The sequence below is a fragment of the Filicampus tigris genome, chromosome 3, assembly GCF_054856515.1.
Source record: "Filicampus tigris isolate MCC_2025a chromosome 3, RoL_Ftig_1.0, whole genome shotgun sequence".
Taxonomy (NCBI): domain Eukaryota; kingdom Metazoa; phylum Chordata; class Actinopteri; order Syngnathiformes; family Syngnathidae; genus Filicampus; species Filicampus tigris.
The window spans coordinates 22,891,023-22,906,280 of record NC_141219.1 but is presented as its reverse complement, the minus strand read 5'-3'; the positions used below and the strand labels follow the sequence as shown (position 1 = coordinate 22,906,280).

The 15,258-nt window shown below is 40.4% G+C and overlaps 1 protein-coding gene across 2 annotated transcripts in view; it reads right to left on the bottom strand.

The window, feature by feature from the left end:
- luzp2 (leucine zipper protein 2) overlaps window positions 1–15,258 on the bottom strand; it is a 157,546-nt gene that overhangs the window by 67,181 nt on the left and 75,107 nt on the right. Inside the window, exons 2-4 of one of the 2 annotated variants that reach the window (XM_086026768.1) lie at window positions 9,837–9,957; window positions 2,807–2,877; window positions 99–180 (exon numbers count right to left, since the gene is read on the bottom strand). In XM_086026768.1, coding sequence (XP_085882894.1) covers window positions 99–180; window positions 2,807–2,877; window positions 9,837–9,957 — 274 coding nt within the window. The remainder of the gene's footprint in view (window positions 1–98; window positions 181–2,806; window positions 2,878–9,836; window positions 9,958–15,258) is intronic. The other variant, XM_086026769.1, reaches the window with a different exon arrangement.

Here is a 15,258-nt window from a genome sequence, read left to right as displayed (position 1 = left end):
CTGGCTAATAAGCCTGGGTCAGCGAGGGACCCGTGTGACAGGTGACAAGACAGGTTCGAAACAACCGGATGTTGATGGTCAGGTCAAGTCTCTCTTACTGTGGCCTGCTGCTTCTCGGCTCTCTCGTTCGCCTCATCCAGCTGCTTCTGCAAGGCAGCCTGGAGGGACTTCATCTCATCTCTGTCAATTGTGAAGCAAATGAGAAACTGTTAGCACACTTTCCACATGTTCCTAGTGGCTTGGACTAGCAGTGAATGGCTATCGTCACAAAAGCATGCTCAACAAAATGTTTGCTCATGCAGTTTTGTGTGTAGCACATCGTCGCTCTCCTGTGAAAAATACGTCTCTCCAATTTTGGAAACTTTTTACATTTTCACTTTAATGATGTCGGTAACGCAGAAATGTGATTCGTGTAAAAATAAGAAAATGAAAAAAAAATGGAGACCAGTGTTTTTCATATGACAGCGACGATATGAATATTGTTTTTTTTTTATGCCACAAGCAAATGTGATACGATTTACATGAGTGTGAGTACAATTACAGCTGCAAGACAGCTGGTGAACATAAATAAGAAATACATGTTGTGATTTGAAATTTTGCAAATAGAAGACTTGGGAAGTACATAGTCTCTTTGTGACTTCATTCTTAGTACATCAACATTTGTAGTCTCATTTCCATTTAAGGGATGAATAATGCAAATATGTTTTGCACATGGCACTTTGTGAATGAAGAGATGTTGAACAACTTGAACTGAACTTGTTCAATTAGTGAGCCCTTGATTATGCATTTTTTCATTAAATTGCTGCATTTGTCTGTTGCAATGTCAGAACCTTCGTTTTGCCATCTATTTTCCTAATGGCCTCCAAATCAAGTGCATTATTACATCCAATCTCTCCTGCGGCTTGTTAGTCCCAAATCATATTAAAGTTATTTTTAATTAAAAGGAGCCTTGACAAATGTAAATGGAATAAAGGCCATTTCATTTCAGGTCCATACGGAGATGATGATGACATAGTATGAAGTATTCATTGTGTTTCGTAATGCACGTCCCTTTGAGCGTTTGGAACACTCTACAGACTTAATTCATGCTATGTTCATTATGCTTTTAACATGAATGCTAATTCATCTGTATATATATATATATATATAGCTATGGGCGTTTCCTTGCCGTTTGGTGCTCATGCTCACATACTGTAACAGTAATACCATGCACATTAACTTGAGACTTAAAAGTGTGGCAGTTATATTAAATCAGCACAATTTATTTGATGTTTCTAAGAACAGCTGTACCTTTACATGACAAGCATAGTCAGCCAGTGGCCGAGTTAAGCAGCAGTGTCTTTGAAGGCAAAAAAAGCCAGTTGCATTGTTTGTGTTAAAAGAATCTCTCAGTAACAGCCGCACAACGCTTTTACATGTCAGTGGTCTTATGTTTTGGCATTGCCAAAATCCTTGAAAATGATTTCCTTTTCAGGGAATATCCACCCACGACTGCGTTGGCATTTCATTTTTATTTTCATCTCCTGTGTCCCTTGCTTGGAAACACTTCTACAAACAAAATCAAAAAGTGCCCACATAGACAGGAAAGGACACAGTGACTGTGAGGTTGACGCAGCGGTACAGAGCAGTAAGGAGATGACAAAAAGGCCAAATAGGTTTATAAAAGCCTAAATCACCTGGATTTGTTTCATTTTTTAATTCTTTTTCTTTTTTCTCTCATGAAATCTTAAAGCAACTCGTTAGAGTCATCCATCAGTTTAAAATCATAGAATTGTATTATGGAGTAGTTGTCAAAATTGTGTTATTTGTGATTAATAATGTTGTCTTCTGTCATGATGTAACCAGCTAATAATTACGCTTAGCGCGCGTGGCACTCCAGAAGCGGATTCATAACACTTGCTCCAAAAATTGCGGTTCAATGCTTGGTAAGCAACGCTGAGCCAAGGTGCTGCGCAATGGTCCTGAGCTTCATCACGTGAACGCTGCCATGCGTTGGTGATAGGCTATTGATTGCCTATCAAGATACTGCATGTAGGAGGCTGGGCTTTAATCAGTCTGACATTTCAGAGAGCAAGGAGGCCACAGATGACTCCTAATCATTAACAGTCTCATTACACACAACATTAATCAGACAATCCAAACTGGTGGAGCACTTTGGGTAAACAGTTTTCCAGCTCGCTTGCAAAAAGATATATTGCCTAATGCCTACCCTGGAGGGGTTCTTTTCAAGAATCGGTCTCTTATTTCACATACTCTATACTGTATATGGTTGGATTCCCAAAAGTGCACTTGTATTATGCTGTGTATGGATTTACAAGACAACACTGCTGTCAAAGAGGAAGTCAACCGAAAAATCTTTGCGAGAATATGTTCTCTACAGGCCCACTAGTCGAAACATGGCATTCTGATTAATATTGCGTTTGTGGAATATGAGTTAAGCAGTAAAATCCACTCGTCTTTGTCCATCTCAGAGGGCGACTACTTTGGCACTTGCTGTCGACTGAAAATGACATCACAACTGCTCAGGACACAGATAACAACCAATCATGGCTCAGCTTCAGAAAACAGGTGCACCGTGATTGATTGACTGTGATTTTCAGTCGACAGCAAGTGACAAAGTGGCTGCCCCCTGAGATGGCTAAACACAGGTGGATTTTGCTACTTAACTCATATTCGACAAACGCAATACTAATCAGAATGCCATGTTTATACTATTGTTATACTATGTATATGTATGTGTGTAGCTCTATTTCATATATATCTTGAAATGTGCATCTTTAGAGCAGTAGTGCCGGTGTCTCTGTACCTCTGTTTGTGGCTGAGCTCCAAAATCCTTTGTACGTCCTTCTTGGCAACTGAGTCATCGTTTTTCAATGACTAAAAGAGAAAGACACAAATAGATTTTTGCATAATACAAAATGACCTCCCCATGAGTGTTTGGACAAACAAGCAATCATCATCGAAGGGAATATGCTCGAATTAGAAAACAAAATTTAACGCAAAATAATCTTTGACTACTTTAGTAGTTGCAAGGCAAAAACAGATGAATCTTAAAATAATTGAGATGAATACCATTAACATAGAATTATGCAGCAGATGTTCAAATGTTGTTGATGCCCCCCAAAAAAATATGTAGCCTCGAACAATCTGGCAATGATGTCTGAAAAAAAATCCTAACAAGGGGTAAAGGGAGAAGCACTGATTTTTATTTTATTTATTTATTTTTTAATTGGTGCCTAAGCACCTGCCTGGTGGGTAATTCCGGATTAGTCAGGTCTCTGATTGCTTGACAGTCCCTTGAAGATATTTTTGTTTGCTATGAATTGGGCAGAATTTCCTTCAGTAAAAGGACTGCAAAATAGTATATCTTATTTTAAAACATGCTTGGAGGTAAATTCTGTGGCAATTAATATTGCATTTCCATAAACCCAGTTTCCATTGGTGGTACAGGGATGTTTCCCCCGTCTTCCCTGTCCCCAACGGCCCCTCATTCACATTTATGCTCAGGCATGAGGCAGGCACTGTTGACAAATGAATATTAAATCAGTCAAAGCCCTTATGAGCTATGCAAGTGGAGTAGGACATGCATTTTGACATACAGTGGAACTTTTTTGTATAATTTGGAATCTGACCCACATTACCTGAAATGATACTGTTCACAAAATTTTGAACCACCGCCATGAAACACGTCGCTTGACTACAGTGAACTTGACTGGAACCTCAGTTCAACTAGTTTCCATCTTTTATAACCTTGTCCCCATTAGGTCCGCGGGTGAGCTGTAGCCTATCACAGCTGATTTTGCTGAAAACGAATCATTACAAAACAAACTGCTTTTCACATTCGAATTCAATGGGTTGATGGCCCACATTGCGTGCTTATTTAAAGAGTTAGCTGCGGCAGGGCACCTGCATGTTGCTGACGTGTCCACACACGGACACCCACTAAAGCGTGTAACACATGCAGTACAATGTCAGCTACAACCTCGGGGTAGTTGTGTGTGTTGTGCAAGCACGTGGCAAGCCAGGTCGTACGAGCCAAAAAGTTTGTCTGTAACCCTGCTGCATAAAGTCCAGATGCTATTTTGACAGATAACAATGAATAACTAATGGAGTGATTAGCCCCTAAAAAAGATACAGGCAAGGATATTGTCTTGCAAAAGCCAAACTAGACAAAGTAAACCCCAAATTGTTTGCTTACTTCACAGTAGTTTCTTTCCCAAATTCATCTGGGATAGACCAGTTTGGAAAAGGACAAGCTCATATCCGTCATACCCATAATGGGTCACTCAACGAATAAAAGATTCAACTATATACAGTAGTGCTATCCAGACAGATAGTAGGTGTAGTCCTACAAGCTACTGACAAAAACTCTTTGTCAGTTTGAGTGTGGGTTTAAAAATGACAACATGAGTCTATTGCATCAGTAAAGTGCCACAATTGAGAGGTTTCAGTGTTTCTATGAGAAAAAAAAAATGAAATGAGCTGTTTGCTTTTTCAGGCCCCAAATTTTTTTAGCGTTCCTCAATGTTGTGGTCCACTTATTTTTGGACCTATGACAATTATTAGAATGTAACTGAAGTTACAGGAGACTCTGTAGTAGAATTATACTTGATTTAAACTGTAACTGGGTTATACTTAACATCACACTGAATACAGTTTAATTGTTCTTACAATGCAATAATAATTGTTCATTGTTCTAAAAATAAAAAGTGAACAGGTCCCCCCAAAATCTTGAAATAGACTTCCTCTATTACGTTTGAGTAGGTAGCGTGCTTTTTTTTTGCCATAATTATTATTTTTTTCTTTCTGAAAAGTATAATAGAAAACCAGGATATCATCCAATGTTTACAAAACAAACCCAAACAACATGACTACAACAACACGAAATAGTGTCCTGTCAACGTTTACACAATTTGAATAACCATAATACAATCTAGTTACATATTATTGTTGTTGCTATTGTATAAATTAAATAAAAGGTCTCCCGAGGGAGCATGCGTCTTACTTTGTGATTTCATTCTGTGGTCATTGACTCAATTGCTGCTTGTCATAAAGCAATTTAATTTGTTGCTTTGCCCAGTCTGGTGCTAGAAACCATACAATGCAGTGACAAAATATAATGTAAAATGTGTTTGCCAAAGTGTCCAATGGGATTGCTGCACATGCATTTTCTAGTCCCCCATGTCAACTCCCCAATAAATACCCTAAAGCAGCGATCGGCAACCAGCGGCTCCGGAGCGACAGGCGGCTCTTTCATCCTTATGTTGCGGCTCTCGTGGCAAGGGAAAATACATTCTAAGTGTCCCCTTAAAGTGTATGTTATTTGTCGCAAAAACATGTATCATGTCTTTTTATTAAGTCAAGGTTTTTGGCCACTTTCATGTGTGGTCTTTGATCAGATATGTATCTGATTTTTTGCAATGGTACTGCAGTCTGAACAAGACATTGACGTCAGCCGGAGCCTAAAAGGTGGTCCGCGTGATCGAATCTGCAAAGTTGTTTTGAGTAACAGTATTGACTTTATATTTGACTTTAATTTAATCCCACTTAAAGTATGAAGCATAAAGTGGACATCTAAGGTGATAGTAGTAATTCAGCCACGGCTCAGATTGGCTCATTTTTTACATGCAGAAAATTATGTTCTCAATACCGATAGGCTGTCGCTGACGAGGGATGGACTGAGACCACGTCGGTCAGCCAGAAATATCACCCAGAAGTTATAAATGGATAGACGATGCCCAGTTCTGGCTAAATGTCCAAAAACTACAATCAGACGCCATCAGGGTTTGTGTGCGCATTCATGCTCTTGTCCGCTTCAGCTCGTGTTAGTGAAGAAGTGACAGGGACTTTTTTTCTTTTGTGGAGGTGAACATGGTTTTTGCATGTATGAGCTCACATTTGAGCCAAAATATTTTGCATAACACTTCACGGGTTGAAGTGGACAAGACTAGTAATGTGCATTTACATTTTGGTGGTGTTTGGTCACCGTTTCAGAGAACGGAACTGACAAACCAAGCAATATTACAATGCATGGTCTCCCTGCTGTGACAGCTGAGATGGAAAAAAAAGCAAGCCAAACTCCAAAAGGGGGCGTGACAATTTGTCGTTAATCTCATCCCCAAAAAAGGACTTAAATCATTACGTATTCTTTTAGGGGGGTGAATTTTAGTGCTGATATCATTTTTACATGCATATCTATAATATAAGTGCCAATGTTCAGCCCATCCAAGTGTCTCTTTAAACGCCATATGTTATTGACTTGATTCATGACAGTGAGGTGGAGTAAAGCAGAAATGTTCCTGCATTGAGCAGACACTGAGGGTAAAGGAGAGCGCAACAAGCTACAGAGGCTAATGTTTGCTGCCTGCTCCTCACCACATCCCCTCACACCAAATTTTCTTGGAACCTGGAAGGTAAGATTTCAATCATGGTGTTTCATCAGTAAGATTGTACTTCAACATTTGCACTGATCTATCCATCCATCCATTATCTGTACCGCTTCTCCTCACAAGGGTCGCGGGGCGTGCTGGAGCCTATCCCAGCTGTCTTTGGGCAGTAGGCGGGGGACACCCTGAACTGGTTGCCAGCCAATCGCAGGGCACACAGAGACAAACATCCGCACTCACAATCACACCTAGGGGCAATTTAGAGTATCCAATCAACTTACCATGCATGTTTTTGGACTGTGGGAGGAAACCGGAGTGCCCGGAGAAAACCCACGCAGGCACGGGGAGAACATGCAAACTCCACACAGGGAGGCCGGAGCCGGGATCGAACCCGCGACCTCTGAACTGTGAGGCGGACGTGCTAACCAGTCGACCACCGTGCCGCTGCACTGATCTAACGTCTTCAAAAAATAATAAAGTCTTTCCCAATTATGTCCCTCCTGGCAGCCCTCTCCAGAGCACTGCGTATGTCAAAAAATATCCAAAGTCCGGCCCGGGGGCCAAATGCGGCCCATGTTCAAATTTTCAACGACCCGCAGTCTCTAGAATAAAATTAATAATGTGTGGCCTTCAGTTCTGTTAAACTTAGTAGAAAAAAAAACACACATCCAAAAAAAGCTCTTTTAGATTTCACCAGAAGATGGCAGTAAACCTATGGCAGCGCTCTTGGGAAATACACTCAGAGGACAAGGATTCCAAGACAAGTGGAAATTGGCATGTAATTTTTGACTGAAATATGAAACAACTCTGGCTGTTTGCAAGGAATTCAATATGAAGGGGTACTACCAGGCGAAACATTACAGTGAGGTGGGTATTCTGTCCCAGGGATGGAACGGTCCAGGGACAGATGAAAACCAACTTTCGTCTTTGCTTAGTCCGTCCTTTTTAAAATACTTCTCATCACGAGCTGCTCTTTGCCTGGTTTTGTGTGGCTCTGAAAGCCCCTTTCACTCTGAACTTGCAGTGTTATGTTGTCAATTCTATTTATTGTGTATGTGGTGAGGGGCTGCGCCGCAGAATGAAGCATTGCTGGGCGGCGCTGCACGTACTCGGACATCTGCCACGACGACAAATCCCCTCAGATTGAAGCATATTCTACTTGACGGCGGTGCGGTTGTGATGTCAGAGAGCATTTCCAATAAGAGAGGAGCTGGCAAGGGATTTACTACTATTTTGGCGGACTTATTTACAAGTAATGCCATGAAGACAATGGAGGAAGCCTTGATAAAGTGCATTTACTGTATTAACACTGAGACATACATCTTGTCTCCTCTTGATTTTCCTTTTGATAATGAGCAAAGACTGGGCTTTTGTTTGGAACAATAAAACATACATTTTGTCAAGGGCTGTCTCCTCATCTACACCAGGGAAAAAGCCTGACTTTTTACTTCCTGGTTGGCTGCTACATCAGCACTTCCAAATATGGGCTATATCAGTGGTGCCCACACGTTTTCAACCTGAAAGCTACTTATGGCGTGACCGAATCAAAATGATCTACCACCTACTAAAAATGAGAAACACCCATCCATCCATCCATTATCTGTACCACTTATCCTCACAAGGGTCGCGGGGCGTGGTGGAGCCTATCCCAGCTGTCTTCGGGCAGTAGGCGGGGGACACCCTGAATTGGTTGCCAGCCAATCGCAGGGCACACAAAAACAAACATCCGCACTCACAATCACACCTAGGGGCAATTTAGAGAGTCCAATCAACTTACCATACATGTTTTTGGATGTGGGAGGAAACCGGAGTACCCGGAGAAAACCCACGCAGGCACGGGGAGAACATGCAAACTCCACACAGGGAGGCCCGAGCTGGGATCGAACCCACGACCTCTGAACTGTGAGGCGGACGTGCTTACCAGTCGACCACCGTGCCGCCAATGTGAAATACATTATTTATAAATATATTGAGAATTATTTTTATATGTACCGTATATGCTGGTGTACCTTGCGTGACAGCATTGACTGCATCAATCTATATAGCATAATACAACCAAAAAAAATGTTTTGTAATTACCTTACTCTGATAACTTTCACTGAATGGAATCAGCCAGGGACGCATAGTCCGGACAGTAGCTGCCTCAAGCAGATTTGCAGCAACAACAATCCGCCCATTCGCTCCAACAGGACGCTGTGTGGCTGTGTGTGACGTAGTATGCCTGAAGCTGATTGGCTGCCGCGAGGTCGAATGGCATAAAAGTTGACTTGTTTTATACGCACCGAATGGAGCGAATGGGTGGATTTCCGGTGCTTCACTCCGCGTCCCACCGATCCAAACTCATCATTCGCGCCGCCCCGCACGCAACTGCGCCCACCCACGTGAACATTGACTCCAATTGAAAGGCGCCGCCAGAAAAGCTCCCATCGCAGTTTGTGTGAACGTAGTGAGCACGGATGATAGGCTGGCAATCTACCCACGACGCCTTTGCGATCGACCGGTCGATCGCGATCATTCGACGTAATGGGCACCCCAGGGCTATGTCATAAAGGGCTTGTCCGAACACGGCGATTGAACAGATTACATTCGGCAAGTGAGCAACCAACTACATGCCTCTCCGTTTGCACTTTGACACCAAGTGCACCGAGTGTTGCCTACCAAGTGCACTCTCAAAATGGGAGGGGAAAAAAATCAGAGCATAAGAAAAATATGAAGTTTATCACAGGACATTTTAAAACAGTTTTCTTTAATGTAATGGCAACCCCACTAAAAAAAACAACAAAAACAAAACAGCAACACCAGCCCATTTACACAGCAAAAATAGCATATCTTGTGATCTCATATGCTGTTCTATGCTGGGAGGTGTTCTGCAGGGTTATTCTGCCTCATATGTTTGGCATCATTTGATCAAGGCTTCACATCTTCAGAGGTACTTTAGTTACCTCCATGCAAACATCAACCAGGAATTTTCCAAAGGGGAAAGAACTTTGCAAGCACAAATTAATCTCTTTAAAAGCACAGGCAGAAAAGTAAACAACAGTTGTCCCCCAAATTTATGAATCGCTTGTTTCAACTTGCTTGCAAGTTTGAACACTGCATAAGCTAAACAGCCATACAAAGAAGGGGAATCGCTCAAAATATGCAAGACAGCTAGGGAGTGAGGGGACGGGATGGAGCAGTTTATGTACGCCCATATGTATAATGTGGCTCTTTGCAGTAACACTTGAAATTTTGAGCCAGGAAAACGTCTGATTTACGCCAAAACATAACTTTTGAATTGAATAAATGCATACAGAACTACACCATTGATTTTCATTTGTCTTTTTGATTTTAGGAAGATCTGCCACTTTTTTCTGAGCAATGTTGCAGTTGTCACAACGTCACCGTTCAGCCGGATGCACATCAAATTTAGGTTGAAGAAGTCTTTCAGTAAAACAGAAAATGCCCAACCTGAATGTTGCCTTTTATGCTGTCCAGCTCCTTAGATGTCTTGGAGAGTTGGTGCAAGATGCTGCTTCTTTCAGTGAAGACTTCCTTCAGCTTCTTTTCCAGCCCATCATAGCCTTGTCTTCTAAGAGAAAAAAAGACATTTTACTTTTAATGTGTACCACTGACTGAGATTCAGCCTTCACTGTCACCTATGCCAGAAGACTAAGCAGCAATATCAGAGACAAATTGTAAATCAAAGCTATAAACAAAAAAATATCTGCTAAGCACAGTCCCCATAGAAAAGAGCCAATTAAACCAAATGGAAAAAGAAATGTCTGTACCGCCTATTGCTTTCAACCAGTCTTTTCAGTGACATCTGTTTTAAAGAGATATGTGTCTGTTGACCAGAGGCATGTCCCTACTGTGCCATTTTATTATTGGACGAGCTCCATTCAGATATTGGGGGGGATCCTGTGGGTGGTGGGTGTAATGTCACATCCTGTTTGTCTCTGTAAAACTGAGCTTCCTCTGAACAATAATGCAGAAGCTTTTTTTGGTGTTTAGAACTGAACCTTTAGAGAAAAAGACAAATGCTACTTCACAACACGCTTGCATGACTCAAAGCTATGCCAAAAAAACAGTTGTCCATTATAGTTATGGACACCCACTGAGATGCCAGGGGTACTAAGTGACAGTTCAGACACATGCAGTACAACTGAACAGCGCTTCACAAAAGGCATAAGTGAACTAAGAGCTATAATCATACAAGCCAGAACATTTGAATTATTTTATGGCTCCTTTAATGGACATGCTCTGAGATAAAATTCTTAGAGTGAAACTCTTACTGGCTGTTACTAAATAAGATTTTCTTTAAATCGAATGTCCTTGTTTAGTAACTAAAGAACAGCCAACGGCTCATTTAGGAAGTGTCTCAAATAAAGTGTTTCTGCATGCAATTAACCTGTTAGTGAAAAGTGATGGGGTCTTGAATTTCACTTCCAGACCATAAATGCTATTACTATGGTACCATGGGTATTTTCAATATATTGTAAACCCTCATAAAAGCAACTGAGCAGATGGCAAGGTTATCAATCCAGAAGGAAGAAGTTGAGTACAAGGAGATGAATTGTGGTCGGTTAGTCAGTGAATTGGTTGTATTTTTATATCCTCTCTTGCATCATTTTACACTGGTTATGACAGTTACATCAAGTAAGACATTGCAAATATATTGTGCAGTATAATACATACTGAAGGCATCGAGAAACCTTTCATCGTAGTGGGCGCCACCTACTGACTAAAGGAAATGCATGTTTTATTATTTATTTATTTTTTATGTCTGTCTCCTAACAGGTTAACCAGATGTACCTCATATTTGCTGGGAAGAGTGTTAAAACGGAAATCAACTCAAACACATTTTTTTCAAGAATATGTTCACAGCAGGCCTACTAGTTGAAACACGGCATTCTGACTAATATTGCGTTTATGGAATATGAGTTAAGCAGCAAAATCCACCTGTTTTTAGCCATTTCAGGGGGCGGCCATTTTGTCACAATACTGTCGACTGAAAATGACATCACAACAGCTCAGGGCTCAGGTAACGACCAATCACGGCTCAGCTTCAGAAAACAGGTCAGCCGTGATTGGTCGTTACATGAGCCCTGAGCTGTTGTGATGTCATTTTCAGTCAAGCAGGTAGATTAACTCTATTTCCACAAGTGCAATATTTATCAGAAGGCCTTGTTTCAACTAGTGGGCTTGCATAAAACATATTCTTTTTTTCTTTGTTTTTTTTTTCTTTTCTTTGTTTTCCCAAAATGCCGGTGCCATGGCAACGTGCTGTTCACCATTAAAAACAATGGTGATTTTGAGGGTCTAAACTTTGCGTACACACACCATGCCTAAGTCTGTAAAAAAATAAATAAATAACTATATTTTAGTCTGTATGTATAACTGTATAAGTCTGAAAAAAGTGAACTATATTGCATGGTATTCATTAAATAAATTTCTGCACACTCTCCTCCTGTCAAAGAGTCCCAACACCAAATAAAATAACATACACATCACAGAAAACAGCTGGAACAAAATAACAAAGTATCATCACCCCACACATGGCTTGTCACCCAGTCAATCAACTGGAAATGCATTGCAGGTACACATAATGGAGGAAAAGAAGGTGACAGACTGTACCCGTCTGCCATAATTCATAACCTGATCATTTAGTGACTGTTGGCAAAAGAGCGTCTAAAAACATCCTGAAATTATTACAATTAATACCTTCCCAGATAGCAAAATATGGGTGAACCAATGTTGAAATATGGTTCGGCTTAAGTGTTGAATCGACGTTGAAACCTAAAGTAGAAATTATACAGAAAGCGCAGGGTTGATAAAATGTTGGGTCAACGTTTGCTTTTCAACCATAGATCACACAACATCAATGTTGATTCAACCATCATCTAAATGGGAATTACAATACTATAAATGGGCTGCCACTTATAAAGCGCTTTTCTACCTTGGGTACTCAAAGTGCTTTACAATGTACCTCATCTACCTACTGATGACGCAGCATCAGGAGCAACTGGGGGATCAGTATCTTGCTCAAGGATACTTTGACATGGTCACCATGGCCGGGGATCAAACCCACAACCTCCGGGTTGGGAAACAACCACTCTACCACTGAGCCATGCCACCCCACTGCAACAAAAACATTGGCTTAGTCCACTACAAAATGTTAGCTTTTCCCCAAATGTATAAAAAACCTATGACAAAAAACATGTTTAATATTCAAAAATGTATTAGAAGAGATCAAAATACTGCACGGAAATGGCTAAGAAATGAAAATGTTTCATGAAACAGGACCAACACCAGTGTGCTCAGGGCAACAAAAAAAAACAGTCAGAAAAAAATGGTTAAAAAAAAAAAATATATATATATATTATATATATATATATATATATATATATATATATATATATATATATATATATATATATATATATATATATATATATATATATATATATATATATATATATATATATATATATCCATCCATCCATCCATTATCTGTACCGCTTCTCCTCACAAGGGTCGCGGGGCGTGCTGGAGCCTATCCCAGCTGTCTTTGGGCAGTAGGCAGGGGACACCCTGAACTGGTTGCCAGCCAATCGCAGGGCACACAGAGACAAACATCCGCACTCACAATCACACCTAGGGGCAATTTAGAGTATCCAATCAACTTACCATGCATGTTTTTGGAATGTGGGAGGAAACCGGAGTGCCCGGAGAAAACCCACGCAGGCACGGGGAGAACATGCAAACTCCACACAGGGAGGCTGGAGCCGGGATTATATATATATATATATATATATATATATATATATATATATATATATGGAGAGCGAGAGCAAATGCGAGTGAGAGATACAGTACACATACTTTTTGCGGTTGAAAAAGGCCTGTCCCCCTCCGAATATGCCCCCTTCCCACCTCCCTCCGCTGAAATAGAAAAATAGAGAAGGGCAAACGTAGATAACAGAGATAAACATTGACCTTTCAAATTTTTTAATTCAACCAAAATACAATGTAGATTCAACAGAATCTTTGAATCATAAACTTCAATGCTGACAAAATATTTTTGAACCAACATTGATTAAACATCAGTCTTCAACTAAAACCCCAAATCAACCTTCTTAACCCTAATTCAACATTGATTTAACATCTTCTGCTATCTGGGTTGGCAACAGATCCGAGACCGCCAATCCCATTTGTAAAAGAGTGTAGACAAAGACAATGCCTAACAAAGCCATGTTTGGGCAGACAAGCAAATGGCCTAAAAGCAGAGACACAGAAATAATGAAATCTTTCATTTCATACATCTGCAGTTTGTAAGAAGACCCAGGCTGTCCTCATGAAACTCATCACACTCTAAGCTGAGGGGGAGGCTACATTTATTGGATCCTATTATTGAGGACAAATATTTCTGAACCTTCTGAGTCAGAGCAAGTCTAGAGTTGTTAGGACTGACCGTGCAGAATGAAATATAACTTTACAGAATAAAAGCAATGCCTCTGAATCGCACCATCACCATTCAAGCAATGTTTCAATAAAGGAAAACGAGGCAACGGCATCGAGTCTCAGAAAGAGAACGACAGGGCCTAAGGTCCATTGTTGATAAAGTGCTTGCAAATATGATTAAAGTGTTAACACAGTAAGAAATACATTCAGCTTTATTGGACAGCCAGAACACAAATTTAAAAATGCTGCAATGCTCTCCCATATTTCTTATGTTGTAGCATATGCTGAACCATATTTCTGCCACATCAGTGCCAATTTCCATTTGCAAGCCCTGAAGCATCTGAGGAATTCTTCAAATGCATGATTAATGTGCAAGTGCACTCTAAAATACAAAAAATGGAAACGCATAATGTAAATTGCATGATAAAATTATGTAATTTAAAAAAGGATGCCTTTCCTATAATGCAATTGTTGACAAAGATATGAAGCGGATTGATCGCGATAGTAATGCAAAGCGTTTGCGACTTGACTCACAAGCTGTATATTTCTCAAAAAAGATGGGAAACTGTTCAGTTACAATACCTGTAATCCTTGTAACCAATCGCCAACTCTGCCCCGTTTTGTTGTTATCTGAGGGTAGTTGCATACACATTTACTTGTATGTCCCCCCAAAATTGACAAGACATCTTTTCAGTCGGATGGCAATGTGCTGCATGAAGCTATCGACATTAGTGTCCTGAAGATTGGAGTGCAGTCAAGATGAAAAAAAAAACAACAACATTATCTGACAGGAGTGGAATTTTCCTGAGCCTGCTTAAAGTGTGGCGATGATGTTCAATTTATTCATATCGATGTCACAGTTGCCTGATTGCAATATTGTTTTGAAAACATACACAACAGTCTCAACAGTGATAGATTCGTGTAGCATGTTCTAGACCACTGTTAGAAAAATGTTTATTTGCCCTTATAAATGTATGTATTCTCATATGAACTCTGCTCTATAGCGTGTAGACACAAAAGCTCACCTCGCACATTTCTCTTTCACTTGATATTGTAGTATTACAATACAGACAAAACATGAAGTGTTTGGTGGACGCCAGTTGCGTCAAGTTGCACAAGAGAAGTGCCTGTCCCTGTTTGTATATATGACTTTGCCGATCTTAGCAGCCACCAACCTGGTTGTATAGAAATTGTCTGCAAGTTTTTATTAAATGTTATCTCTCATTTCTCTCAGACTGCTTGTTCTGTTTCTTGTCTATGAAGGGTTCACATTTTTCCTGTGACAACCACATGTTGATGTTCTGCACCTTAGTCATTTCTGATTGTTTCTGTGTTTCACATTTGTTTATATGCTACACAGTACTGTGAAAAATATTGTATACAGTAAAAAGATGGAGGGTATCCCCTTAGGTGTGTTCTCAGTAATGGG